Here is a 27,946-nt window from a genome sequence, read left to right as displayed (position 1 = left end):
CAGACATCACTCAAAAAAGTCCTTCATGCCCGTTTTCTGCCACCAACCTATCTCGTTTCTGCCTCTACGCATTAAATGCCTCTTTTCTTGCCGCTCTCGTCCCAGGGATGGTAAACTACCGGGTTACCCCGAACCTTTCTAGGCCTTCGAGCCAGCCCTTGCCCTCGCGTAAGAGGCGGGCCTCCTTTAGCGCTAAAGGGACTCGCACTTCTGATTGGGCGTGACGTCTTGTCAATCTCCAAGTTTTCCCAATCAGGGGCCGAGCCCACCCCGCTTTTCGCTCTTCCATTGGCCTGTGTGCGGGGAAGGTGGAGGAAGAGGGGTAAACCGAGGTCGCGCGAGAGCGGCGCTCGGCACTCAGTGCGCAGGTGCAAGGAGCTGGCTGTGGCCCGGGCCGGCGGCGGGCTGGAAGACGCGTCGGTTGGTTTTGGAGGCTGTGGCAGAGCTATCTGGGTTCGACTTCTGGGCGGAAAGCGTTTGTCAGGGGCACATCCTAGAACGAAGGTTGTGAGATTCCCGATGGTGTCCATGACTTTCAAACGGAGCCGCAGCGACCGGTTCTACAGCACCCGGTGCTGCGGCTGTTGCCATGTCCGCACCGGGACGATCATCCTGGGGACCTGGTACATGGTAAGGGCGGGCGGGGCTGGAGGGTTGGGGCCCAGGGGAATGCGCATGAGCGGGAAGTGGGGGAGCCAGGTCTGAAATGAAGGGAGTGTTCACTGGGAGGGGGTGGGACTGAAAACGGGGTCTTGGGTGGGGCGAGAAGGCATAAGGGAGCCTCTTTTTAGGGTGCTGTAACTTTGAGGGAGGGGACTGTGGCCAGGAATCGGAGTGGGGGTGGGTAGGAATGGGGAGATTGTTCCTCGGCTCCAATTAGAGGAGAAAATCGGGGTGGGGAGAAGCGGGGGCGTTGTGGGCGGGCGAGGGGGGCATGGAGAATAGGGGTAGGTGGGAGAGATGAGGATACTGGGATTTGGTGGGGAGTTCTGGAAACTGCCTGATTTCGGTCCTTTTTGTAGTTCCGTGATCAGAAAGAACACTCTTCCACCTATGCTCGCTGGAGTTTTTTCCCCTACAAAACAATTAGGAGTAGACCTTGAGAAATGCAGCGGAGTTTCGACATTGTCTTTCCTGGAAGGAAATCGAAAGGTCCAGCTGTAACGCAGTTGCCTGTGGTTCCTGGACTGTATTTGTTACAGTGTGTTTGTGATGTAGGCAGAAAGGCCTCTGTTGTAAATCTGGAGATTGTCTCGGAGGCCGTACCTTTCTGCCAGGATTTACACTCGATCGGCCTTTTCCTGGTGCAACTACCCCCTGCCCATTAGACGCTTTTTATTCCGTTTTTTAGGAGACCTTTATTGAGAGCCTTCTCTATTCTGGCCACATACACTGGCATTTCCTGGGTTCCAAGATCTGTGTAATTCTATGTCATAACCAAGTTGACAGTGTTATTGATTGGTGGTTCACCAGTAATACTTTTGTGATTTCTTACCACCATCTCCAGTATCCCTACACATTGAAGCTAATTTATGACTGTTGGGATAGCTTTAGGCTATAATGATGACTTTACTGAAGCTTTGACAAACTTCTCATATTGTTGACTTCATTGGCTGCTTTCACTAGTGACTTTGTAATTGGTTGTTTTTGTGGGGTTGTTTTGGTTTGGAGGGTTGTGGCATTAGTGATACTGTATGGTTTCTGTTAACTTGCGTGAACTACAAAAAACAAAAAAGGAAAAGCTTTATCACATTCTTTTTGCCTTTCTCTGTTACCATTCCTTACCCAGTGCCTTGAAATCATTACCATTTGAACAAACACCAGATGAGAATAATCTTAGTTAGGCAGATACTGTTTCATGGCCGACCCCCAGGGGACTACTTCTGACCGGGGATTATTTCTGACCGCCCTGTTTTGCTTTATTGGTGTACATTAAAAACAACAAAACTTGAATGTGTAGGCTTATTTGCTTGTTTCTGAGTTTATTTTAGTATTTTCTGTACTTTCATATTCAGAAACATCATCTTATTGATATAATATCAGATTTCCCCTCAAAAATTCTCTTTTGTTTTATATTTTATCTGATTTGTAATATTAGACATTAGTCAGTTAATGGCAATCGCATTGTATTTCTAACTTCCTTTTCTCCTACATTTTGCTAAGGATCTGGGTCTTCAGTTTCTTTTGTTTGTCCTTAGTTTTGCCTTCCATTCCCCTAAATGAATCATTCAAATCTTTAGGGTCCCCAAGCCTCTTACTCGACCCTGCCTCCCTCATCTTGAGAAGATGACCTCCCCTCCTACTGAACTGAGAAGTTGTGTCCATCAGCTGGGACTCTTGCCTGGAAACCTAATCTTCCCGTTTCTTCTCAGACCCTTCTCTCCATTCACAGAACAAAGGATTTCTAACTCCTTTTCAAGAAGGAAATAAACACCATCCCAATTTCAACCATCTGAATATTACTGGCTGGCTGTATTTCTTTCCAGTCTTTTCTAGGCAGATTTTTTTTTTTTTTTTATGCTGTGGGCTCTGCTCATAAAAATGAAAGGAATAGCAGGGAAAAATACGAGTTATATACAGCAAAACCCAAAACGCAGGGAGAAAAACTTTAGTAAGGGCATTTATTTTCCATTGGAGGCACTTGATGTGAAAACATTTCACATCTCTTCCTTTTCCCCTGCTTCGGTTTTCACAATTTTAGAAGGAGGCCATACCTGTTCTTCCGTTGCATGGACTTTTGGGTTAGCAGAACATTATAAACTGCTAAAATCAATTAGTCTGTCTTATATAAGGGATTTACTGATCATTTGCAATGTAAAAGGCTTTAGTGGACATATAAAAAGAATAAATTACAGGGACCGTTTGTTGTTATCTTTCGTATTTCTATTACCTGCCACACAAAGGCTCTCAGATGTTTCTTGTCTTGAAAGTGGTATCTGCCCTTAAGATACGGTATTAGAGATTTTTAGAGCACGGATACGAAAATGAAACGGTACAATGACAAGAGGAGAAGGTGATCAGTAACATCAGATTCTAATTGGATGAAGGACTGGGAAAAGGCCATTGGTTTTGTTGGTGACTTTCAAAAGTGTAGCTTCAGTACCACAGCAATATAAAAAAACACAATTTCTGCCAATTGGGAAGGCATGTAACCTTTTAGAGAACAAGGCCACCTACACGAAAGTGTAGTATAATACCTCTAAACAAAGAGGACTTGTCCAAACAGTGTATTTTGTTGCTGGAAACTTCTTTACTAAGACAGAAGTAATAAGGGATTGAGTGAGGTAGAATGCCACTTCCCTCTTCCTCCCTTCCTCAATTTCAGTTGGGAGGTTAGGTACGATCCTCTTTAGATTGCCTCTGTGCTGTTTGAAACCTGGGATGATGGGGACAGCCCTTCCTCCTGCTGGGCCAAGACGCTGTATCAGTCAGTCAATCTGATACAGTGTCATTGCTTTCTGGCAACTGGTCTAGTGTTGAGGCCATTCTAACACTGTTCTAAAGTATTCTATGGTATTAAGTAGTGCAGTAGGACATAGAGAAGCTGGAGCCAGTTTTATGCTCCAGAGAGGTACCAGCGCTGAAGTGTTAGCTTTTGGCGTTTTAGATTGGAAAGAAGCATAATCCCCGGTTAAGGGATACAAAATTTCAGAATGAGCTCTAGTTTAAATTCTGGCATTCCTTAAATTGTTTGCTCTGTTATTTAGCCAGATGATTTCAGACAAGTTTGTTACACAGTGTAAGTTCAAATGTTCATTGAATAATTGAAAATAGGCGTACAAGTGGGCTATAGGACTGTCCTCATTCATGATTGATGTTGTTACAAGAATACATTTTGAGCATTTGTAATAATTTTAGGTCTTGGAAAGACTTAATATGTGGCTAATTTTTAATGAATTTCTCAGACATAAACAATCTGGAGTTTATAGCTGGGAGAGAAGTGAAGACAGCTTTCCTCAAGCTCTATTCCTTTCCAGCCCTCATTCCTGGTTTCTTTAAATAAGAGTGAAGCTTGTTTATATTTCAAAGTTAATATTCTTCCTCAAACACTTTTTTTTGGTGTGCCTCAGTACTTTTGCATGTGCTATCTCTTCTCCCCCCTTCCCCAAGTCACTTTTTAAAAACTTTTTTAAAGAAAATGTCAAATATAAAGAATAGCGAGATAGCATTAACATCTCCCATTTACTCATCACCCGACTGTGACTAATAACAACATTTTGCCAATTCCGTTTAATTTTTTAGTGGTTAGCTCAGATGTTTTCTTGGTGAAGCTTTTCTTGTTTCCCAGCCAGAGATATCTGATTTCCTCACTGTGTACCTAGAAAAGTTCCTACATACCACTTGTATGTGCTCATTAAATAGTACTTATTACACGATTACTAATGATTATCTTTTTATTTTTCTCCCCCACAAGATGTTCTCCTTGAGGGAAAAAGATGATAGGTCTTACTCTATAAAATGTGTGTAGTAGCTAGCTTGTTAATTAACATTTGAAGTGTTCATTAGACATTTGTAAAATTAATTGTCTCCTCCCAAAAGTAGTAGGAATAACTCATTTGTAACTGCACGTACCAGTAAACAACAAAGTCTATATGTATGTGAAACACTTAACAATTTTTAGAGATTGGCTGTTTTGATGTTTACCTGCTGAGAGTGCTTCACTGAGTCGCTCCGTCTGCCTGTGAGACCCTTATCAGGATGCCCTGAAGCACGTACATTCTTTTAATTATAGTCTCAGCAGATACTGGGTTGTGGCAGAATCCATGGGAATCTAAAGAATAATGATTTAAAACAAAAACCAGCTCCCAGAGAATGTTCTGGGATGGGTGTGGCAGTGAGATGAGAAAGCGAAGAGGAATTCCTTTCTGGAGGCTGAGTACTTCATGGGTCTGATAACTGTAACAAGTAAAATCTACACATCTGGTTTTTGTAATTGTTTACTTATACAAGGTGTGCAAAGGCTTGCAAAAATAATGCAAACCATATTTAACCCAATAAATTTATAGGACTCCTTCCACATTGAATGGTATGTCCATAGTCCATACCATTGACATGTTTACTGTATTCTGTACCTCCATATTGTGAGGTTTAGAAGTTAATCATTATTGTAATTACATTTTTGTTTTATTTCCTGAATAAATAAAAGGAAAAAAATCAATTGGGAATAAAGATTCTGAAATATAATTACTTGCTCTTTTCAGAGAAATTTTGTATCAGAAATTTTATATTGTAAGGCTGTAAAATTGATTTTTTTTTTTTTAAATGCTCTGTGGAACTTAGTAGAAATATCGACTGTAATCAAAAGTAAATAGCACAGGACCGGAATAGGAGCACAGGACGGGTGCTCAGTTTAAGATCACAAGGATGGATTTCCCAGGTTAATACTTTAAAATGTAAGGTGAAGTTCTAATGAAATATAGTGATCTAATGGAATATAATTAACTCAGTGAAGATTGGAATTGTGTGAGCTTTAAAGAAGTAACACTGCAATTTATTTTTTCATTTCTTGGTCCTTTTGATTAGAGCTATGATTTTTGTTTAATACTCAGGGTTGTGACAGTGAAGTGAAATTTGAATTGTCACTAATACTACAAGAAGATAATAGTGGATGAATCTGGCTTATCCATGTAAGAGAAAATAGATGCTATAAGTCCTATGTGCAATAAAAATATTTAGGAAGGGAAAATTAAACTTCTAAATATTTTTGGTTGTGTCATTTCCTTCATTTAGTCACTGAGTTTGTTTTTCTTGATATGAGAATGTTTTTTCTGTACTGTGCAGAGCTTTTTTAACTATGACTGTATTGTGGTTAGCAAAGAATAATTTGCTGAATTGATTTCAGACTGATTTTCGTACACAGAATCTATGAGGTTTAGGTAGATATATCTAATCGCTCAATAATTAATTCACCTAGTTGGATGAACTACTCATACACGGTAGCCAAAACCCATTGCAATGAAGATGGAAAAAATCAGGCTTCAACCAGGGAGCCACCCTTGCAAATATGATTGTCCTTTGTAAGACTTTTCAGGAGTTGGAGGATAAAGTACCTTGCTTTTGAGCATTGCATGTTACTGAACATCTTTACTTGGACAGTAAAGTATAAACATCTTATAACCTTAGATAATAGTTTCTTCTGGAGAGACCTCAAAACAGGAGTTGCTTAGGAATGGGTATAAGTAATCATGTGGTGCTCTGAAGCAGGTTATCCTAAAAAGAAACAGGTTTGTATCCTAGCTTTCTCCTCTACCATATCAGTGAACTTACCACAAGTTATTTCACTTGCTGAAACTTAGTTTCCTCGTCTGCAAATGGGCTTTAGTAATATTTTCTTCACCAGGTTGTTGTGAGGAATGAGTGAAGTAATATATGTGAATATGCCTGGTATATAGTATATCCTCAGTAAATGTCAGTTGATTCTGAATTTGGTATTGTGACATTGTTTAGATCTCCTAATCTTATTGAATGATAAAACTTGGGTTGCTTGTCTTAGAGAATGTGAAGTGCCTTCAACTGAGAAGCTGTTATTTTTCATTCAGGACAAACAGGAGAGAGCTACCTAACAGAGTTTGTTTAAAGTACTGTTGATAAGGCGCTAATGTTTCTTAAAAATACCAAATACTCAGATTTTCGCAAAAGGAAGAGGACAGGTTCTGTGAACTTTTAGATAGGGAAGCCTAACTCCAGTCCTAGGTGGTTTTCTGTATTGAATCATTAATGGGACTGTTTTTGAGCACCTCAGGGAAGGGGTGCCTCCTGGGCTGCTGCAGGGATTCACTAACCACTGGAGGCATAAATAATTGCTTCTTGAAATTGAGTTACAACCTTGGTAAATTAGGAGAATTCACCAGATATTACGATGGAATTTTGGCAAGAAGTTTGACAAAGACTCAAGATGTTTCTCTGAAAGTGATAAAGAATTTTATTCAAAGATTGCTGGTTAATGGGAAGAGGACAACCTCTGACACCTCCTGTGCTTGGCCTCCTGTGCTCTTTTACTAGTGACTGAGATGGAGATACTGATTACATGCCGACCATATTTTCAAATAATGAAAGCTAAAAGAGATAGGAAATCTGTAGGGTATTCCGAATCTAGATCCAGAACATCTTGACAGGCAAGAATATATACGATGAAATTCCATTGCAAATGTATAAAGGCTTATGCTTGGGCCTCTGAATCTAACCGTACAGGTTCAGGTGGTAGCTTAGCAGGATCAAGTGTGAAAAGAATTAAGGGTGGGAGTTACTCTGACACGACATTCAAAAAATTTATGAAGCCAGTACGATTTCAGGCTGTGCTAGTTGAAATTTGTTAGCTTAGACTGTAGGAACTGAGATCCCTGTGTGCTCTGACCAGGCTGATCTTACCTCATTTTCATGGTATGTCCAACAAACTGGAGTCTGTGTATAGAGGAGAGCAGAAGGAGGTAGTGAGGTAGCTGGACAGTGTTAAACCATTAGAGAAATGGTGGAAGTACCTGAATGTTTATTCTAGAAAAGATTATTTGACGGCCTGTGTCAGCTCCCCTTAGGTGTTAGAGGTGCACTCACTCAAAAAGGGGAGCACATTATTTCAAAAGGTAGAATTAAGGACAGTAGGCGAAAGTCAAAGTGAGCTAGTTAAAATCTTGGAAAGTCTTTTAAGCATTTGAGTCAGGCCTAAGAGGAAATGAAATAGTTTTCTATCATTAGATAGGACATACTGTAGAGGAATGTCAGGCTTATCTGATGGATCACTATTTACTTAACTGATGGCTATTATATATATCTGATGGATAAGTATATTGGATGAACTGTAGTTTCTTCAAGCCCAGGAATTCTGAGATTGGTGTATGAATAAATACATGACTGAACACAAACACTTTGTAATGATTCCTTTTAATTGTTTTGCCATTTATTAACATAGGTTCAGTCATGTTTAAGTTTATACTTTAAGAAATACTGACTTTTAGGGTGGTATTGCATATTTTATCTACAGGTAGTCTGCTACTGTTTTCTGTCTTTGTTAACTCCAAGTAAAACAGGTTAAACATGGGAAGACCTCTGAAGATTGTGGTGAGGACTGTTTCCTGGTTAATAATATAATGGATAACATCTTATCTTTCACAGGTGGTAAACCTGTTGATGGCAGTTTTGCTGACTGTGGAAGTAACTCATCCAAACTCCTTGCCAGCTGTCAACATTCAGTATGAAGTCATTGGCAATTACTATTCATTGGAGAGAATGGCTGGTATGTTTTTAGTTGGAAATACCTCCTGCTCATCACACACACGCACAACACAGAGATTATTTAGAGGATTGATTAAATTATATTTAAGTTACTCTACTTGCTGAGGCGTAAAAGTGTTTTTGTGGGTTTTTCAAAGATTCTCAGTGAGAATTGTAATTGAGCACTTCTGGCCAGAAAATGTTAAGGACTACCAGAAGATTTTTTGAGAAATGTACATTGTATACCTTGATTCTTGTCAGTGCTGTGGAGAGAAGAAGAAATTACAAAAAGACTTGTAAGCCTTTAAGGTCAGCTGGCAAGTGTAGTAGAGGATGGGAGCAAATAGGCTTACAGGAAAATAGGAAATACGAGTTATTGGAATATTTGCTGATACCTTTTGCCCGAGGGTCACAGTTCTAAATATATTTCAATCATTTAGATGAAGGAAGACGATATTGGAGTTAAAAATTGTAGACATTCATGGAAATTGCTTTTTTAAACCTGTTTATTCTCTGATAGCATTTTCATTATCTAGCTTTCTCTGAAATACAGGTGCAGAAAGATTCTAGTTAAGATTTTATATTGGGGGGTGGCCGGGTGGCTCAGTCATTAAGTGTCTGCCTTCAGCTCAGGTCATGATCCCAGGGTCCTGGGATCGAGCCCCATATCGGGCACCCTGCTCGGCAGGAAGCCTGCTTCTCCCTCTCCCACTCCCCCTGCTTGTGTTCCCTCTTTCACTGTGTCTCTCTCTGTCAAATAAATAAATAAAATCTTAAAAAAAAAAAAAAAGATTTTATATTGGGCACCTGGGTGGCTCAGTCCATTAAGTGTCTCCCTTCACCTCTGGTCATGATCCCAGGGTCTTGGGATCAAGTCCTGCATCTGGCTCCCTGCTCAGAGGGGAGTCTGCTACTCCCTCTACCCTCCCCCCCTGCTCATGATCTCTCTCTCTCTCCCTCAAATAAATAATAAATAAAAAATAAAAAAGATTTTATTTTATAAATGTTAGAAATTTAATATTTGAACAGAAAATTATGCCTCAAATTTTCAGTGCAAAGTTTTTTGCATGTTTAAAATATCACTTCAGAAAAATGTTCGGAGTACTCGTGTGTATTTATAATGTTACAGGATCTAAGTTATTTTTAGGTTTATTAGCTTTTATTAGAAATTCTTGAGCTTCATTACATTTATGATCTTCTCTGATAAATTTATCAAGTGGTTTTTAAAACAAATTTGGTTGTTAATTCACATAATTCACTCACTGTCTACAGGGCTAACTGCTGTTTCTAGGATTCAAGTAGAGTTTTGTGGCCATCTGTTGACATTATAGTATGAAAACACTAACAGTTGTTTAAACTGTGTTCAAGTGCTTTTTAAATGAGTCTACTGATTGTCTATTCAGATATATATAATCCTTTAATTCTGTTGTTAAATGCGATAAAAGAGATACCAAGAACATACTAGAAACATCCCTCCTGGTGTTTGTTTTTTCCTCCCAAGTTAGTCTATTTCTGTTTAAAAACCAAAATACAATAATGAATAAAACGTTAGTTTTTAATGGCTATTTTTGGTACTTTAGGCTGTAAAATTACGTAAAACCTGATGCAGTGTCAGCATGTGTTTCTCTTAAAATCAAGGTGTAGGAAAAGATTTATGGTTATTGACATTCTTGTAGGTCTGTACAACTGGCTGCCTTGGCTAGAGCTGCAGGGATGGAGTCAGGGTTTCCTGAATGGTCTGTGAGTGCTGTGCCTGCTATAGAGAGAATCAGATATATTCGTTATCATACTAGTGTTGATTGTAATTCTGCCAAGGCCCCCTATTCTTGACAGAATATAAAAACGCATAGCACTTGGTCATATGGTAGTTTGTGTGTCTCTTTGCAGGTGGAAAGTTGATTTTCCCATGACCCATTGTTATAATGGCAAGTTAAGTTCTGATCATTGGCCTGCCAGCGGATTTTATTTATTTATTTTTTTATAGCCTTTATTTTTTTTATTTTTTTTAAAGAGACAGAGACCGAGACAGAGAGGGAACACAAGCAGGGGGAGTGGGAGAGGGAGAAGCAGGCTTCCTGCTGAGCAGAGAGCCCAATACGGGGCTTGCTGGGCTCCATTCAGGACCCTGGGATCATGACCTGAGCCGAAGGCAGACGCTTAATGACTGAGCCACCTAGGCACCCCAAGATTATTTTTTTGAGAGAGAGAGAGCACGCACAAGCTGGGGGAGGGGCAGAGGGAGAGGGAGAAGCAGACTCTCCGCTTAGCAGGGAGCTCAACGTGGGGCTCCATCCCAGGACCCTGAGATTATGACCTGAGCCAAAGGCAGACACTTACTTAACCGTCTGAGCCACCCAGATGCCCTGGCCTGCTGGCTGATTTTAAATAATAAGGTTCATGGTTATTTTTAATCAGCTAAACAGAATACGACATTCAATGTATATGAAATGCTTCTGCAACATATACAAGCTGTTTTTCAAATATGAATTTAACTTTATATTCACGCTGGTAATGGGTGAACACTTGGGGCCCCCTGGAGAAAGTTCTTAAATGTGGTGACTGGAAACCGGAGGTTCACATCTGGGTATTTAGCCCTCATATTTTGTTTGCTTTATTGACTCACAAATACTGGAGCATCTCTTGTTCTCGGTATTATATATGTATTTTTCACCCGTCATCCCATTTCTCCCCTATTTGGCTATAGGGCATCTAGAGGATATTCTCTATCCTCTAGAAAAATTTAAAGAGGGCTCTTCTTACCTAATATAGTGCCAGATATTGATGTTTGTACTGCCAAGTGACAAGATGGTACATGACATTTATCTAATAGTGGGAATGTTTGGCAATTATTCAAACATCCGTTATTATTAGCACCCTTCTGGTTCTTAATCTCTATCCAGAGTTAAAGAATTAACTTTAAATCTGTGCTAAGAAACTCAAGTCGAATGTGACTTAATATTGTTGAGATTACTCTGGTGTTTTGTGAGGCAGTTAATGAACTTGGATAATGTAGAGGAAGGGGACAACCTGAGAAGGAGGTGGGGAACAAAGAAAAGGCCTGTAAAGTATCGGAGAAATCATGAAGAGGGGATGGGGAGCAGCGAGTTCACATGTTGGGATGAGGGAGAGGAGGTTAGTGGAGAACCTTGAATTTCTGATTGTGTAGTTTATCTGAGGTTAGAGGGGGCAGCTGTAATGCTCTGTATTTAATATATTTGTGTCTTTCAAACAAATACCAGCTTTTCCCTCGTGTGGAACCCTGCTTTGCTCACAAGACCCAACTTGTGTCATTTCGTATTTTTTTCCTGATTCCCCCCGGGAAAGCTAATTGTTTCTGCTTCTGTTGTAGCACTTTGCCACATTGGATTATAATTCTCTGTTTGCACACCTTCAGACTCTGGGCAGAGATCTGTCTCTTTAGCTGAGTGACTGACTGGTTGATGATAAAAGTCAGTGAGTTGTAGCCAATTTAATAAACAAAAACAAAGGCGTGAGTTCGTCAAATGTCATTACTTAATGCCGAGACAGATTTTTTTTTTTAGCATGCTTGGTCTTAGATTTTTTCATAGCCAGTCTTGAAAATACTCATTTTTTAAGCTAGCTTTAAAACATCATTTTGTCATGAAGAGTTTTGTTCTTTTTGTTATGTTTGTTATGTAAGTAGCTTAATTAGATTTTTGTTTTTGTTTTCTTAGATAATGCCTGTGTTCTTTTTGCCATCTCTGTTCTTATGTTTATAATCAGTTCAATGCTGGTATATGGAGCAATTTCTGTAAGTATTCTATATTTTCGACTTTTAGAGTTTGACCTTTACTGAGTGGTACTTAATAATTTCATATTTATGTTGTGATGTTGTGGTTGTTATTTTTTGTCTTCAGTATCAAGTGGGTTGGCTGATTCCATTCTTATGTTACCGGCTTTTTGACTTCGTTCTCAGTTGCCTGGTTGCTATCAGTTCTCTCACTTACTTGCCAAGAATCAAAGAGTATCTGGATCAATTAGTAAGTGTGTATGCTAATTAAACCTTTTTTCTTTATTTTAAGTAAAATATTTAAATAGAAAATTTGAGTCAGCTTTAGGTACTATTTTTATTTTATTTTAATCTACCTACGTCTTTAAAGTGTTTTAAAATAATTGTTACTTCTCTTAATTACCATGTTGAAACCAGTAAGATACAGGTAGAATATCCTCTAACTAGTACCATTTGAATATTCCAGTGTTAAAAGTCTCTAAAGATGGATATCACAGAACGTCAAGGAGTAGTTCAACTTTTGTTTTGAGTATACTAGTAGTATAATAATTTGGCTCTAGAGGTTTCTCCCTCTCTTCGAAAGTAGAGCATTCCTCTGAAACCTTATTTAAGCAGAAATGTTGTAAATGTTTATTCCCAGACCCCCAAATAATCTTCTTAGTCTTTTCTGATACCCAAGGGCACACCTTGCTAACGGATGCACAAAACAAAGTGCGGTAAAGCACGGATGCTCACAGACTCCGTTCACCCCTCTGGCGGTTGGACGCTGAGACGCTGGGCGGGGCTCTCAGGGAGGGGGCGGGGCGGGCTCTCAGGGAAGGAGCTCTCACTGGGGTGTGCGCTGTCGCTCCGAATAGCTTGCTTCCATACGGACGCTGGATGCTCTTGTTGCTCTAACTCCTTTTTTCTTTGTAGGCATCCATAGCTAATACTTGAATGCTTACTGTATCTTTCACTCTATTTGAGGCAAATCGTTGATGAATAGTGTAGGTACAAACATAGCTTCCCTCTCTCTGAGGAGCAGCCCATGGATTGGGGGAGTTAAGAGGTTATCTGTGATAACGAACTGGAACTGTCCACTGCACCATTAAGTGCGGAGCTTAGATTAGTGCTGTATGATGAAGCGGCAGGGAACCTTCTGGGCTGGAGTAAGATCTGGAAGGAGGCATGGAGTCCAGAAAAATAAAAGTTCATTTAAAAAATGCTGTCTTGGGGCGCCTGGGTGGCTCAGTCGTTAAGCGTCTGCCTTCGGCTCAGGTCATGATCTCAGGGTCCTGGGATCAAGCCCTGCATCGGGCTCCCTGCTCAGCGGGGAGCCTGCTTCTCCCTCTCCCACTCCCCCTGCTTGTGTTACCTCTCTCGCTGTGTCTCTCTCTGTCAAATAAAAAATCTTAAAAATAAAAAAAAAATAAAAATAAGAAATGCTGTCTTTTAGGAATTTTCTCCCCGCTTTCAGATTTCCTGAATAGTCCATCTTGCATACCACAAATTTATCATTTGTTCAGAAAACATTTGGTGGTTGCTTCTTATGTGCAAGGCACTCTGCTGCATTCTTGGGATACATCAGTAGAACTTAATTGCTAGTGAAGGAATTGGAAAATTGATAATTACTGCATTAAAACTGTGGTAAAAAACTGTGAAGGGAAGGTAGGCTGCGCGAGTGAATGTCACAGAGCTGTCAGATGTGGGCTGGGAGCAATTCACTCTTGAATTGCACTCAAGAGTCTGAGTAGGAATTAAGACAGGGAAGATACAGAAGCAGAGGTCACAAAGACCCCTCGAGGTGGGAAGGAACATTCTACTTGTAGTCAGAGGACTGTAAGGTGACCGTGGTGGCTGGCACATAGATTAAGTGAGGGAAGCAAAGCAGCAGTGATGAGTAGGAGAGAAGCAGCTGGGGGCAGAGCCTAGTGTCCGGGTTGGCCGTGGTCAGAAGTTTCCTCATTCTAGATCTCTCTTGTCATGTCTGGCTGAAAAACTGCAAACCTCCTGAATAAAAGCTATAGCATTCCCCCATGAACCGGTCCCATTCAGTTTTTGTCTTTCTATTTATAAATGAAGGCTTAAAGAACAGTTTTGTCCCAAGGAGACACTTAGCTAGGGTTTGGAGTTGGTGTGTGGGTACTTTTCTTCTTTTTCTTTTTTGGTCCTTTGGGGTTTTTGCATGCTGCTTTTTTGTAAAAATTATTTGGGCTTTTGTGTTGACATTTCCAGTAAAAACATGTTTTCAAAAATTAGATGAGTTTTAAAGGAGAACATTAGAAAGAATTTTTTTTGCTATTCCTTTTACAGACCCCAGTGGTTTCTCCCCTCTATTATATTCATTTGGTCTCTCAGACTGGCAAGTACCTTCTCTGTTGGCCAGCTTGTAAATCCTTAATTATTTTTTCGTAATGCCCTTCTGGAACCCAGCTCATTGCCTTGTACATGATAAATGCTAAATAAATATTTGAGTAAATAAAGTTGACCCTTCGCAGTAGAATGTAGTATGTCTGCAGTGAATTACAGAGGTTTGCTGTTTTTATAACCAGGGGCGTGCCTTCTTTTTCCCCTTTCTGATGAGCATTGAGACTGATGACTGGCTTTTAGAAAAATGAATTTCCCGAGATAGGACTAAATGGCCCATGGAACTTAGATAAGTCTTAGCACCTCCTGACTTGGTGACTCAGGGACAAATCTACAGTTGTATACAGGAGATAGTGGTTTTCCAAAGGCCAGAAAGATGTAGAATAGTGAAAAGTAGAGGGAGGATGAGCTCTTCTCTTTGGACAGCAGTATTCAAATATGTTTTAAGTGTTCAGTGGCATGTATTAATGATGATGAGGCTTAAAGGTACCATGAGTTAAATTCTGTTTATAAGTTTTTATTGGAAATCAGTTCTGACTTCAGTGCCTTTTCTTTGTATTTTTAAGATGCTCTCTAGACTATCATGAAGTGCAAGTGCCATAGCTGAATGATGAGTGTGTGTGTTTAATTAATAAACTTCATGGTTTAGAGCAGTTTTAGGTTAACAGCAAAACTGAATTGGAAAGTGCCCCCCACCTCCCCCACTGTCCACATCCCAAACCATAGTGGTCCATTTGTTACAAGTGATGGGCCTGCATGACACATCATTATCACCCAGAGATCATAGTTTACTCGAGGGTACACTTGTGGTGTACATTCTGTAGGTTTGGACAAGTGTGTAAAGTAGTCACTGTGGTATCAAACAGAATAGTTTCACTGCCCTAAAAATCCTCTACTTTGCCTGCTCACCTCTCCCCCCCCCCCCGCCTTTTTTTTTAATAGCCCGATTTTCCCTACAAAGATGACCTCCTGGCATTGGACTCCAGCTGTCTCCTCTTCCTTGTTCTTGTGTTCTTCGCCTTATTCATCATTTTTAAGGTGAGTTGCTGACTAAATGTTTGGGCAGCCAGTTAGACTGTGGCACAGTTCGTCTAAAACCTTTTTGTTGCCTTTTCTCCTTATAGTTCCCTGTTAGGGGACAGTGTTCTGACATAGCAGTAAAGGTAACTTCTGGGGGATGTCCTCCCTCTTGTTTCCGGAGAGTGGTTGGAATTCCAGGATCCTTCCTAAGTGTAAGGAACATCATGTTTTTGGATCAACAGATGAATGATTTGATTGAAAATCTGTTAAAATTCCAAAGGTTCAGAGACAGAATTTCTTTTGCAGTGCAGTGGTTATCAGACCTGAATTAAAACCCTAGTTCTGGTTTCTCCGTAAAATGCTATCAATAAGACTTGTGATATTTAAGTGTGAGCAGGTAGGGAAAGGGCCTGGCCTGTGCTAGGTTCAAATGGATGTATGTTCCCTTCTCCATGGAGCACATGTGGGGGAAAGCATAAGCCACCTTAATTTTAGAGCAGGTAGTCTGTTGAGTTTCTAGCATATGGAAATTTTGTTTGCCTCTTTCAGGTGTATCTAATCAACTGTGTTTGGAACTGCTATAAGTATATTAACAACAGAAACATGCCAGAGATCGCCGTGTACCCTGCCTTTGAAGCACCCCCGCAGGTGAATGACCGTTTTAATGTAGGAAATCCTCAGTAGCCATTCTTGATTATTCTCAAGAGCCTAGATCTTGATTTCCTCTTCAGTGCCGTATGTATGGTTCGGGCATGGATAGCTTACATCCGCAAGATCAGCGTTTCCCTTTGGAAACCTGGGTGTGTGGGTGAGGGGCCTCCTGCACTGCTCGTTCAGCTTCACTCCTAGGGAGTCTCCAGGATGGTTGCATTTGCAGGGGAGATCAGGCAGGAAGCAGCCGTGTGAACCGTATCAGGCTCGTGGCTTCTGGAACCTCTAAGGATGGGGTACTGTCATGTGCAGCTTGTGTTGCTTTCAAAAAACACCCACATGATCGAAAGGGGAAGCTGGTTTTTCTGTGGGGAGATGAATGCAGTGGGTTCCGTGAGTCTGTGGGGAGGCCTACTTCAAGGGCCCTTTAGTTGCTGCTGTATTAGCTCTTCCCGGTTTTCAATATGTAGAATGTATGTGGCCCATGTAGGGCCAGCCTGTCACACTTGGAGACACTTGGGTTGGAATGTCACTCCTGCATAGATGTGCCCTTTACCCTAGAAGAAATGATAGAAGGGCCTGATCCTTTGATTATAGATTCTGATGAAATCCAGGATCCAGCATCTTATTGGAGGTTTCCTTTAGTGTAGTTCCGTGATGCCCTTAACCTGGATTTGCAGCCCCTGAGGCACTGGTACTTTGTCAGTCACGCTGTGGGGGGGAGGAGAGAGCCCTGCCACCTACTTCCTTTCCTGTCAAGGTGTCCTGGTAGCCTCAGGGTCTGTTCAGAAGCAAAATTCTGCCCCTCTCCCCTCCATCCCTCTGTCTTTAGCAGTCTTGGATCAGACAGCTCACCTCCAGTTACCAGTCCTCTCTACGCTCAGGAACTTTTCAGCTCACAAATTCCTCAGCTAAAATCTGAAAGCTGAATTATTCCAGGTAGGATTGTAAAGATGCTTTAAGTCAATATAATTTTTTTCTCTCTTCAGTATGTTTTGCCAACCTATGAAATGGCTGTGAAGCTGCCTGAGAAGGAGCCGCCGCCTCCTTACGTACCTGCCTGAGGAGATCGTGCCTTTGTCAATAAACCCTATACCAGCTTTTGTCTCATTTATTGTACAAGATGCTGCAGTGCAGGGCTCTTCAGACTTGTTTGATATAAAATTCGTTTTCCTTTGTTGAAGCATTTATTTTCAAACACTAACAAGCTCTTTGGACATCTGTTCAAAGTCTGTTTTTTTGTTTTTTTTTGTCAAGTCTATACATTTTAATAGTTTTTGGAGACAATCTAGGTTAAGCAAGAGCAAAAGTGCCATTGTTTGCCTTTAATGGGGGGTGGGATGGGGGTATTCTCTACACATTTTCTTTTTTAACTTTGCACTTTCTTTATATAATAGTTTGCATTTTGGTTATTTGCTGCCCTGGATACTTTCAGGAAGAATGACTTAAATATTCAGGGTGAGTGAGTTGGATATAAGATCTGAAGTTTTCAGCTATGAAAACAGGAAAAATACATAACCTTTTAACTTGACTGTGGAAGATGTTGGTTGCATGTTTCTAACTTGTATGTGTTTCCATCTTTGTGATAAGATGCTTTAATAAATCTCTTAAATATTTACTGTTGTCATTTTTTAAAAAGTCCATTACCCTTTTTTGGTAGATAGAATTTAACATCTTCCATTACAGTAAACTCAGACTGTCAGGGTCTTTTGGTACTTTGAGAATACAATGCGGCTTAATTAGAAAGCATTTCTTTAGTCCAGTAACTCAAATCTTACTTAATGTTATGGTGAAGATGTTACTTGAATCAGGCCAGAAATTACTGATGGTTTGTTAGAAAAATTATATGATGAGGGTAGCAAGCTGTCTTTTTATGTAGAGATCATTTATTATTTAGGTAATGAGTTCATCAAGAATAATTCAGTAGGTGCGCCTGGGTGGCTCAGCCATTTAAAAAGTGCCTGCCTTCAGCTCAGGTCATGATCCCGGAGTCCTGGGATCGAGCCCTGCATGGGGCTCCCTGCCCAGCGGGGAGCGTGCTTCTCCCTCTCCCTCTGCCTGTCGCTCCCCTTGCTTGTGCTCTCTTTCTCTCTGTCAAATGAAAAAATAAAAATCCTAAAAAAGAATTCAGTAGTTCAGGAATAATTGAAAAATGTATCAGTTGACCTTCAGAGTGGAGCCAAAGAGAAAGCAAACTGTGCTTATATGCACAACTAAAACTTTTCTCCTAAAACTACTCCACCTTGCATCTTGCTAAGAATGTAGTAGTAGTGGCCTTGCTCACATCGACCATATAGACACATGAACGTATTTTACACATTTCTTAAAGGGTTAATGGAATTGTTTGGCTGCAGTCTCACTTTTATAAACACCTGCCACCACCAAAATAAAGAGTAAACTTTATATTTAGAAAGGACATACAGTTGTGTCTGGGAGTATACCCAGTTTCGGGTAATATATTTTACTGATCTTACGATTTTAGAACATTTCAAAATCATAACTTTTCTGGGCTAGGTCTCACTTTGTTTCTTTATAAAAACTGAAAAAGAAATCTTAGAGATCCATCAAGTTACCTTAGTTATTACTGTTGATTTAATTGTGTTGTCTGTTAAGATCATGCTAAGCAGTGTTTAGATATTAACCAAACTCTTATTAGCTCTTTATTAATGGTGGGATTACATCAAAATGTGAACACATCAGGACCCCGACTTGGTGGGGCTCCTTTTAGGGCTGGGGGTGGGAGTGGCATTTGCCTGTAATCCATAGCCAAGCTCGGTGGGCCCAACTGGGCATTGTTTCTCCTGGAGTGGAAATGGTGGGCTTTATTTGGAGCAGGTTTATCTTCTGGAAAAGGACACAGGCCTTGGACTTCATGAAGGACAGTCACAATGTGTTAAACCCAGTCATTTTCCCTAAGGCAGGGGAAAAACTTAGATTGTTAAGGGGTCATGTTTCCAGTAAAGGGAAATTTGTCATATAACAGTTAAATATCCTCCTGAACATGCCAAAATTGTTTGCCTTAAAAAGGTAAATTCCCTCTGCTAGTTTTGCAGAAAAATGTTAGTAGACTAGTATATTTGATTCTAAAGTTCAGGTAGAGATAACACTGAAAGATAAATGTTTAGGCGTTTGGCCTTGTTTTTTAAAATAGGAAGCAACTCCAGCTTAAGTAAGGAGCTCATAAATCTCACCATTCTGACTTGAGTTTGGCACTGCTTCTGATATTCCCATAATAAAGTCTCATGAGAACTTGATGCCTTCCTAAATCACAAAGTCCTGTTATATTTGCTTTTTTAAAAAATTTATCCATCTGGGGCGCCTGGGTGGCTAAGTCGTTAAGCGTCTGCCTTTGGCTCAGGTCATGATCCCAGGGTCCTGGGATCGAGTCCCGCATCAGGCTCCCTGCTCTGCGGGAAGCCTGCTTCTCCCTCTCCCACCCCCCCTGCTTGTGTCCCTTCTCTCGCTGTGTCTCTCTCTGTCGAATAAATGAAAAAATCTTAAAAAAAAATTATCCATCAGCAGACAGAGTGCAAGCTTGGGGGGAGGCAGAGGGAGAGGGAGAATCCCAAGCAGACTCCCCGGTGAGTATGAGTGCAGAGTCCCAACGTGGGGCTCGATCCCAGGACCCTGAAGTCATAACCTGAAGTCAAGAGCTGGACGCTCAACTAAGTAACCCACCCAGGTGCCCCCCTGTTAAACTTTCTAACCTCAGTTTTGGTTTTTATCATCCAACATCGTTGACTACCCAACCTCTTGGCTTTCACAACTTTTCACTGAGTTTTGCCTATCTTTGTCATCTGTTTGGATTCCTTTTGTAGCTTTTTCACCTCCATCTGCTTTGTCCACTCTGTGCTCTGGTTTTGGCCTTCTTGCTTCACATTCTCAACATTTACTTATATGAATGTGGCTAGCTGTAAAAGCTCCATAAAGTTCCAGGTGTTTCTGAGGCCTATGAAACAAAACTTGAGCCCTGTGAGGCCCTTGTTTCCAAAATTGAGCTCACTGGAGCATGCATTTTCTCTGGCATTATTAGCACATTTGACGTAATGGAAAGAGGATGGTGTTAGGGATTATCTGCTGGGTTCAGTACCCAATTCACACTCTAACCCTGAGCAAAAGTTTAACTCAACTGATATATTTTGAGCCTGTACTTTGCTCCAAGTGCAAGAGACACAGTGATGGGCAAAACAGTAAAACAAAACAAAACCCAAACCAAAAAAACCCCTCCTTGGTCTCCTTTTAGTGGGGAGAGACTGATGATTTAAAACGATATAGTAAGTTAGTGACAGAGCTACGGAGAGAAGGAGACAAGAAAGGGGAATGGGGTGGGTACAATTTTAAAGGATGTCAGGAAAGGCTGCACTTGGAATAAGGTGACATGTGAGTGAAACCTGAAGGAGGAAGATCTTAGGCAGAGGGATATGTACTAGTGCACTAGGCGAATTCAAAGAATAGCCAGCTTGAGTGAGGAGAGTGGAAAGGGAGGAGAGCCAAGGGCAGTGGGCAGTGAGCTCGGGGAGGTATTGGGTTGGCCACTGTAGGTCATTACGATGACTGACTTAGTAGAAGGGGAACCTATTGGAGGACTCTGAACAGATGAGTCCTAAAAGGACTTGTGGTATAACTTCTCTGAATCTGTTTTCTCATCTAGAAAAAGACTCTGCTAACTCACAGAGTTGTAAATAATAAATGATACAATTCATGTGCAGAATCTAGAACAGTGTCTAGCACATAAAAAAGATCAGTAGATATTATAAAGCAGGTTGTATAGAGGAGTTGTTGAGAAATCAGATACTGGATTCAGACAAGTTGGTTTTAAACTTCAGTTCTGCCACTGATTTACTGTGTGAGTCTGGCCAAGTTACTTAACCTCTGTGAGCTTTAGTGAGCGCCATGTAACTTACTAAGAGAAGACAATGTGTACGGTGCTTAGCACAACAGCAGACCAACTGACAGCAAGTCCTCAGAGAACACATCTATATATATTGAGAGATCTTAAAATTACTTAGAAGGTTTTAGTAAATTAGGTAAACTCTGTAAATTGCCCATTTTCTCTTTTGATTATTTGGCAAATGGACTACCAGGGCATTCGCTTTGAAAAATGATTTGTTGAATCGGCCTGCTTCCTTTCCTCTTCCTCTAGCATCTGGGAACATCCCTCCATTAAGCTCATGTTTTATTTTGTCTGTGTCTCTGTTAGTGAACAACTTAAGAGATGAGGCCTTACTCTTTTTCCCATCTGCAGCACTTGGCACAGTGGCTCACACAAAGTTGGGAGGGAAAGGGAGGGTGGTAAATGTTTACTGAATGAAATACTTTGTCTCCACAAACTGTACACTGCTAATAGACTGTTTTCAATATGAAGTGGATATGATCTAAACGTTGGGTGTACCACACCTACATTTAAAGGTACTTGCGGGGCGCCTGAGGCTCAGTTGCTGGGCGTCTGCCTTCGGCTCAGGTCATGATCCCGGATAGAGACCCGCGTCCCCACGTCGGGGCTCCCTGCTCAGCGGGAAGCCTGCTTCTCCCTCTCCCACTCCCCGGGCTCGTGTTCCTGCTCTAGCTGTCGCTCTCTGTCAAATAAATAAATAAAATAAAAAAATACTTGAAATACAAAACCAAGAGCCTTTCCATTGATAAGTTGTACATTTTCTTCTGTTTGGTGATGGTCTAATCCCTGTTTTCTAGCCTGTGACTAATTTGTTCATAGTCATCATGAACTTAGTTTTTTCTAATTGTTTCGATGTCGCTTACAGCAAATGACCAATGTTCCATTTTCAGGACTCCTTTTACGTTCAGAGAAGGAGCATGTTATAAATAAGCCCAAGCAAAGTAGTACTTTTGCTTTTCTGAGGTTGCTTTGTGTTCCTATAAAAGTCGTGATTTTGGGTATGAGAAAATAATTTAGAAGATGCGTGCCAGAAACATGGAATTCAGGCATGTGAGAGAGGCAGTATGGGGCTGGCAGAATGAGCACGCAGTCTGGAATCAGAAGGTTGAAATTTCAGTCCTAACTGCATCACGCTATTAATCCCTCATGCTGGGGAGTTTAACTCTGGTTGAGATTCAGTTTCTGCATCTGTAAAAATCAGGAAGATGCAAACCCCTGACCTACACCCTTCTGGGAGTTGTTTTTAGGATCAAGTGAGGTAACAGACATGGAAGAGTTGGCAACTATCAAGCACTGTGTAAATATTATCACGAGGGGAGTGTGTGAGCAAGGAGTGGCGAGAGGAAGGATTGAAAAGGGAGAAGGGTATTTGATCTGGAAACCAGAAAAAGAGTAACTGTTTCTGGTCTGTTAGAAAGGAGTTTTGTACCTGTCATCATTCAGTGAAGTAGCTGAAAATCTGGATGAGGCATCAGGAAACCTGATTTATATTCCCTCGCCCTCCCACCAGTTGAATGACAGTAAATAATTCATTTCCAAATGAGTGGCTGACTAGGTTCTTTCTTGTGTTGACTTTCTGTGACTCTTATTTTTGGCTAAACAGTTAATTATCTTTTAAAAAGAGGAAGATAATTTTTTAAATTACATATATACTCATTTAGTTACCATTTCTGGTGTTTTTCTTTTTGTAGATCCACATTTTCACCTGGTATCATTTTTCTTCTGCCGGAAGAAAACTTTTTTTTTTGCAGTGTGGTTCTACTGCTGATGAATTCTTTTGGCCTTCGTATATCTGACAATGTCTTTATTTTACCTTTGTTTTCAAACAATTCTATTCCTGGATATAGAATTCTAGGGAGTCAGGTTTGTTTGTTTTTAAAGATTTTATTTATTAGAGAAAGAGAGAGAGCATGAGGTGGGGGAGGGTCAGAGGGAGAAGCAGACTCCCCGCTGAGCAGGGAGCCCAATGTGGGACTTGGTCCTGGGACTCCAGGATCATGACCTGAGCCGAATGCAGTTGCTTAACCCACTGAGCCACCCAGGTGCCCCTGTTTGTTTGTTTTTTATTCAGTACTTTGAAGATGTTGCTCCACTGTCTTGTACATATTGTTTCTACTGAGAAATTTTCCATCATCCTTAACTTTGTTCATTTATTTTTTTAACTTTTGATGATGAAAAACTCTGTCACTGGTTTTAAGCATTGTTTAAAATATGTTCTTTGGTTTTTTTTTTTTTTTTGAGGTATAATATATACAAAAAAGTAAGGTTTTGTGTGTGTGTGTTTCTTGTGCTTGAGGTTCATTGGGTTTATCGGTTTCATCAAGTTTCACATGTTTTTCAGCCATTATTTCTTCACATTTTTTTTCTGTCTTCCCCTCCCTCTCCTTCGGGGATTGCATATAGCTGGAAAGATAAGGGTAAGCTTCCTGTAATGAAGTGATTTGAGATAGGCTTTGAGCATTGGACAGGATTTGAACTGGTGGAGATGCGGGCAGAAGACTTGATAACTTTAATACAAGGGGATCAAGAGAGGAAAGAGGACATCAGGATTCACCCCCATGTGGCTGGGAGAACGCTAGCTCCACAGGCAGAAAGCAGGCATAAAAGGAAGGTCATTAAAGAATGTGGAGGGACGCCTGGCCGGCTCAGTCAGTAGAGCAGGCAGCTCTTGATCTCAGGGTTTTGAGTTTGAGCCCCACATTGGGTGTAGAGATTATTTAAAAATAAAATCTTAAAAAAAAAAAAAGAGGAAGATGTTGAGTTCATTCTCAGATGTGGTTGAGCCTGAGGTGCTTTTGTGATCTTTGAATAGAGAGTACAACAGGCAGAGTATTAATGTAAGTCTGTTGCCCAGGAGCAGGACTGGGACAAGAGACATGGTTTGGGGAATTACCACTAGAGAGATGGCAGCTGAACCCACACTCAGTGGAATTCCTAATATGATGGTACACAGAGGCCCAAGAAGGCCTAGTCATTGAGATACTCCACTTACAGCCAGAAAGAATAATAGTTCACAATGATTCACAAAAGGAGATTCATTGAAGCACTATTTATCATTAAAAACAAGTAGAAACTAAATGTCCCACAATGGAGAATTGCATAAATAAATGGAATCTATGATGGAATACAATATAGCCATTAAAAATGATGTATTAGAAGAATATAACAAAAAATGTTCACTATACATTAAGTACAAAGAGCAAATAATAAGATCACAATATACAGTGTGATCTCATTTTTAATAAAAATATATGAGTATACAAGGAGAGAAAGAGATAATCCCACATAGCTAACCTTTGGACGTCAGTGTTATGGATGGTCTTTGTTTTCTTATTTTTGCTTTACTACATTTGCTAAACTTTCCACGGTAAGTTGCATTACTTTTACCGTTAAGAAAAAAAAAATCTATTACAATTTTTTAAAAGCTGACCCAGGAAAAGTCTTGTGGATTTCTAGACTGGGAAGCAGTAAAAGAAGTGGAAAAGGAAATAGACAATTCATGTAGAATCAGGATTACAGAGCAGCCCTGCCGGAAGGCGCTAGAACTGGGACACCTGACAGCTGTGGAGCTGTCTGAACTCTCTGAGGAAGCCTTTGGATTTGGTGATTTGAGTTTTAGTGACTGCTCTTGAGAAGTGTGACGGAGGAAAGAGAATACTCACTCCCTGGCCCAAGATGTCTTCTGACCATACAGTCAGTCCCTCAAAGGCCTTCTGTGCTGGGGGGCCACTTCCTTGCAGGGGCCCTTGCCCTGGATCCTGCCCAGGCCTGTTGTGGAGACCATCAGAACCGGGACATTGCAAACTCCCTCAGGTGTCAGTTGCCTAGAGAGATTGTTGAATGCAGATTCCTAGGCCCAGTCCCAAACCGTCTGCCTTTTAATGCCCGAGTATCAGGAAGCTGCCTTTTAATAAGCCTCCTGAGGGCTTCTTAGACTCAGTCAAGTGGCAGAACCTCCGCATTCAGGCGTGCACAGTAGGCCTCCTTCCCTTAGGTTTCTAGCATGCAGAGTCAGAGAGAATTGAATCTGGGAGTTTCTGGAAATTAGCACAACTAGGTGTTTTGGTCACGAAACAGTAAGTCCAGGATGTGAGAAAATAGCTCTTGGAACCCAACCGACACCATGGCCTTGCACGTGTCCCGGCAGCCTTTTGGAGCTGGGCAGCGCGCAGAACCTAGAAGGTAAGAGGGGGCGTGGCTCCCGGGGGTGACGACGGGTCTGAAGAGGCTTCCAGAGACATTTCCCAGTGGGTCTGAGCTGAGAGCTAGGGCAGCTACCCTATCACAGGACGCCAAACAGCAGGAACAAAGAAATCAATCCACGGAGGCTCTCCCACCTGGGCCCCCGGAAAGCTGTTAGTGGTCAGGATTAGGGGCGCCTGGCTGGCTCAATCCGGGGAGCATATGGCTCTTGATCTCGGGGCTGTGGGTTTGAGCCCCACCTTGAGGGTAGAGATTACTTAAAAATAAAAATCTTAAAAAAAAAAAAAGTCAGGATTGGATGGCCCAAAGGGAGGGGCCTCTGACGAGAAGCTGATCAGGATTCAGAGGCCAAAGATTCTTACCAAATCTAGAGAGGAGACCTCAGAGGGCACCCCCCCTCCATCCCATTATAAAAGGTGTATAAATAAATTGTGCTAGATTGTATTATGGTTTGCAACGATTTGCTGTAAAAGCCTTCTATTCCCCACCCACAGACCTTTCTTGCCCACATGACTTGCTTTGGCCAATCACATGTGAGTGGGATTGATGTGAGCCATTTCTTGCAGAAATGTTTGGATCTGTCATCTGGTTCTTCCATCTCTCATTTCCTTCCTTTGCCACAAGACCAGCATGTCTCAGATTGGGTCTGCCCCTTGTTTGGGTTCCAGAATGAAGACGACGTGGGGAAGAATTGCAGCCAACCTAGGAAGGACACATAACAGAGCAAGAAGTACATTTCTCTTGTTAGGAGCCCCTGAGATTTTAGGGTCGTTATTACCATAGCCCAACCTAGCCAGAGCTGACCAGTAAAGAAATAGTTTCTATTTTTTTTTTTTTTAGGATTGTAAAAACAAAATGGTAGTATTATAATGAATTTTTAGGGAAAACTACCTATAATTTCTTCCCTAGCCTAACCAAATAGTTTTAATCTTCACATATGCCTACATGCAAATGTGCTGAAACAGACTATTACACTCTATGTTGCTTGTACCCCTGAATTTCTTCAGAGAAGGAGTCTGGTGGTGGAGGAGGACCAACTCCCCACTAGAGGAGGCCAGAGGAAAGGGCTATCTGTGGAGCCAGTGCCCAGCACAGAGCCATCTGTTGTCAAGCAATGAAGTGAAACTGAGCAGAACCATTTCCTCAGCATCCTTGGGCTCTTGGATAAAGTAATGCCAGGTTATTTCTTTTCTTACAGTCTATCGTGCCTGTTTACTATCCTGCCAAGGCAGAGTTAAATTTCAGCCCTGTTCTATGATCTTCCATTTCCTAAATTTTCAGTCCCATTGCAGACCTGCATGCGGTAAGGAGGAATTTACAGGAAGTCAGCACCGAACAATGCCAGGCATCAGCTCTGCCCTTCTGGAGCCTACAGTCTGGTGGGATATAAAAATAAATAAATTGAATATAAACTGAATAATTAGAAATTGAATAAGTCCCCCAAACAAAACACACAGGATGCTATAACAGAGCAGAAAGGCGGAGACAGTAGGAAAGAATCTATTTAAAACAGAATTTTTTAAACTGCTAACTGGGAAACATTAGTGAACTAAAAACTCATGTACTCATGATCACATTTAAAAAAAAAATGAAATAGAGGGACACCTGGGTGGCTCAGTCCGTTAAGCGGCTGCCTTCGGCCCGGGTCATGATCCCAGAGTCCTGGGATCGAGTCCCACATCGGGCTCCTTGCTCAGCAGGGAGCCTGCTTCTCCCTCTGTCTCCCTCTGCTTGTGCTCTCTCTGTCAAATAAATAAAATCTTTAAAAAAAAAAAGTGAAATAGAACTGAATGGAGGTGGATAGAATAGCATCAAATGTGGTTAAGTGTCAATATTGTTTCGTGCAACTATCATTTCTGTGGATATATGTGTTATCTATGTAGCTGCTGGCTCATAATCTAAAATGTAGTTGTTATAATGGATTGTGGTAAAAATAAGTTTGAAAAACTAAGATCTGGCCTCAGGGAAGGCTGCTCTGAGGAAGACATTACACTGATGACCAAGGTGGGAACAAGTTTGGCGTCCTCCAGGACACGGGGAAGGCTAGCATGACTGAAGCATGGAGAGCAGGAATACAGTTCTGGATGTTGGTCAGTGCTGCAGAGAAGGTGGGATTGAATCTCAATGAGCCTTGTTGGCCGTGAAAAGGAATTTGGATTTTCCTGGAAGTGAAGTTGCAAGGTTTAAGAAGAGAAGTGATTTTAAGGTTAGTGCGTGGAGTGTGGATTTTAGAGGACTAATAGTCTGGAAGCAGGAAGACCAGATTGGATCTGTTGGAACTCACGTTCATTGTCAGGTTTTAGGATCCAGCTCAAACCTCACCTGTTTTTAGAAGCCTTCCTGCTTTCCTCAGTCTGCTGCAGTCTCTTTTTCCTAAATTCACCATGTTCCCTTAGACAGGTAGACCATTATGCTTTCTCCCGGTAGACAGTTCTTGGAGGGTCCCCTGGGTAGCCTCCAGCCCCGTGCTGCCACCGTCACTCTTCCGGAGAGGAAACGGGATTTAGGGAGCGCCTTGGAAGCCTCTGTTGGTACAGGCTGTCCTTCCAGCTGGCCGGGAGGGTGGGGGGGGGCTCTCTGGGGAATGTATATTTGACTTTCTATTCCTGTAATATAAGTTCAAATGTTTACGGATGTTTGAAGCTGGGATGAAAGCATTTCTATTCATGCTGCCAGAATCTGTGAGGCTTTTTTTTTTTTCCTTTTACTGAGAGCCCACAGCAAAACTTGGTTACTTGGCTGGCGAAAGGAATGCAGGGCGAGCAGCGAGATGCAACCTCGCCGCAGGCACTGCTGGCGGGAGCGGGAAGGCAGAGCCCGGGGTCCCCTCGCCTGGGGCCGGGGTCAGGCCTGCCGGGTCAGGAGGAGAGCGC

General features: G+C 41.4%; 1 protein-coding gene and 1 long non-coding RNA gene across 2 annotated transcripts; one reads left to right on the top strand and one right to left on the bottom strand.

Moving 5' to 3' along the window:
• The first annotated feature begins 330 nt into the window (after positions 1-330).
• Positions 331-17,592, top strand: LAPTM4A (lysosomal protein transmembrane 4 alpha). The gene is made up of 7 exons (XM_045884150.3): positions 331-630; positions 8,110-8,230; positions 11,904-11,980; positions 12,087-12,209; positions 15,248-15,343; positions 15,875-15,973; positions 16,966-17,592. The coding sequence occupies exons 1-7, from the start codon at positions 520-522 to the stop codon at positions 17,038-17,040; spliced, it is 702 nt and encodes a 233-aa protein (XP_045740106.1). The 5' UTR covers positions 331-519; the 3' UTR covers positions 17,041-17,592.
• Positions 17,593-24,090: 6,498 nt separating this feature from the next.
• Positions 24,091-27,632, bottom strand: LOC135361714 (uncharacterized). Its single transcript, XR_010405445.1, has 2 exons — positions 27,396-27,632; positions 24,091-25,775 (listed from the first exon to the last, which is right to left on the bottom strand). It is a non-coding gene; the product is annotated as an uncharacterized LOC135361714 (long non-coding RNA).
• Positions 27,633-27,946: the final 314 nt, after the last annotated feature.

The sequence above is a fragment of the Mirounga angustirostris genome, unplaced genomic scaffold (genome assembly GCF_029215605.1).
Source record: "Mirounga angustirostris isolate CCGP_5_RB_7025 unplaced genomic scaffold, mMirAng1.0.hap1 SCAF_10, whole genome shotgun sequence".
NCBI lineage: Eukaryota > Metazoa > Chordata > Mammalia > Carnivora > Phocidae > Mirounga > Mirounga angustirostris.
This window is presented reverse-complemented; position numbering and strand designations above follow the sequence as displayed.

Excerpts from the sequence above, each read along its gene's own strand:
- LAPTM4A (XM_045884150.3), top strand. The coding sequence starts at position 520 with ATGGTGTCCATGACTTTCAAACGGAGCCGCAGCGACCGGTTCTACAGC. Across the intron at positions 8,231-11,903 it reads TTCATTGGAGAGAATGGCTG|ATAATGCCTGTGTTCTTTTT; the intron begins GTATGTTTTTAG and ends TTGTTTTCTTAG. Across the intron at positions 15,974-16,965 it reads CCTTTGAAGCACCCCCGCAG|TATGTTTTGCCAACCTATGA; the intron begins GTGAATGACCGT and ends TTCTCTCTTCAG.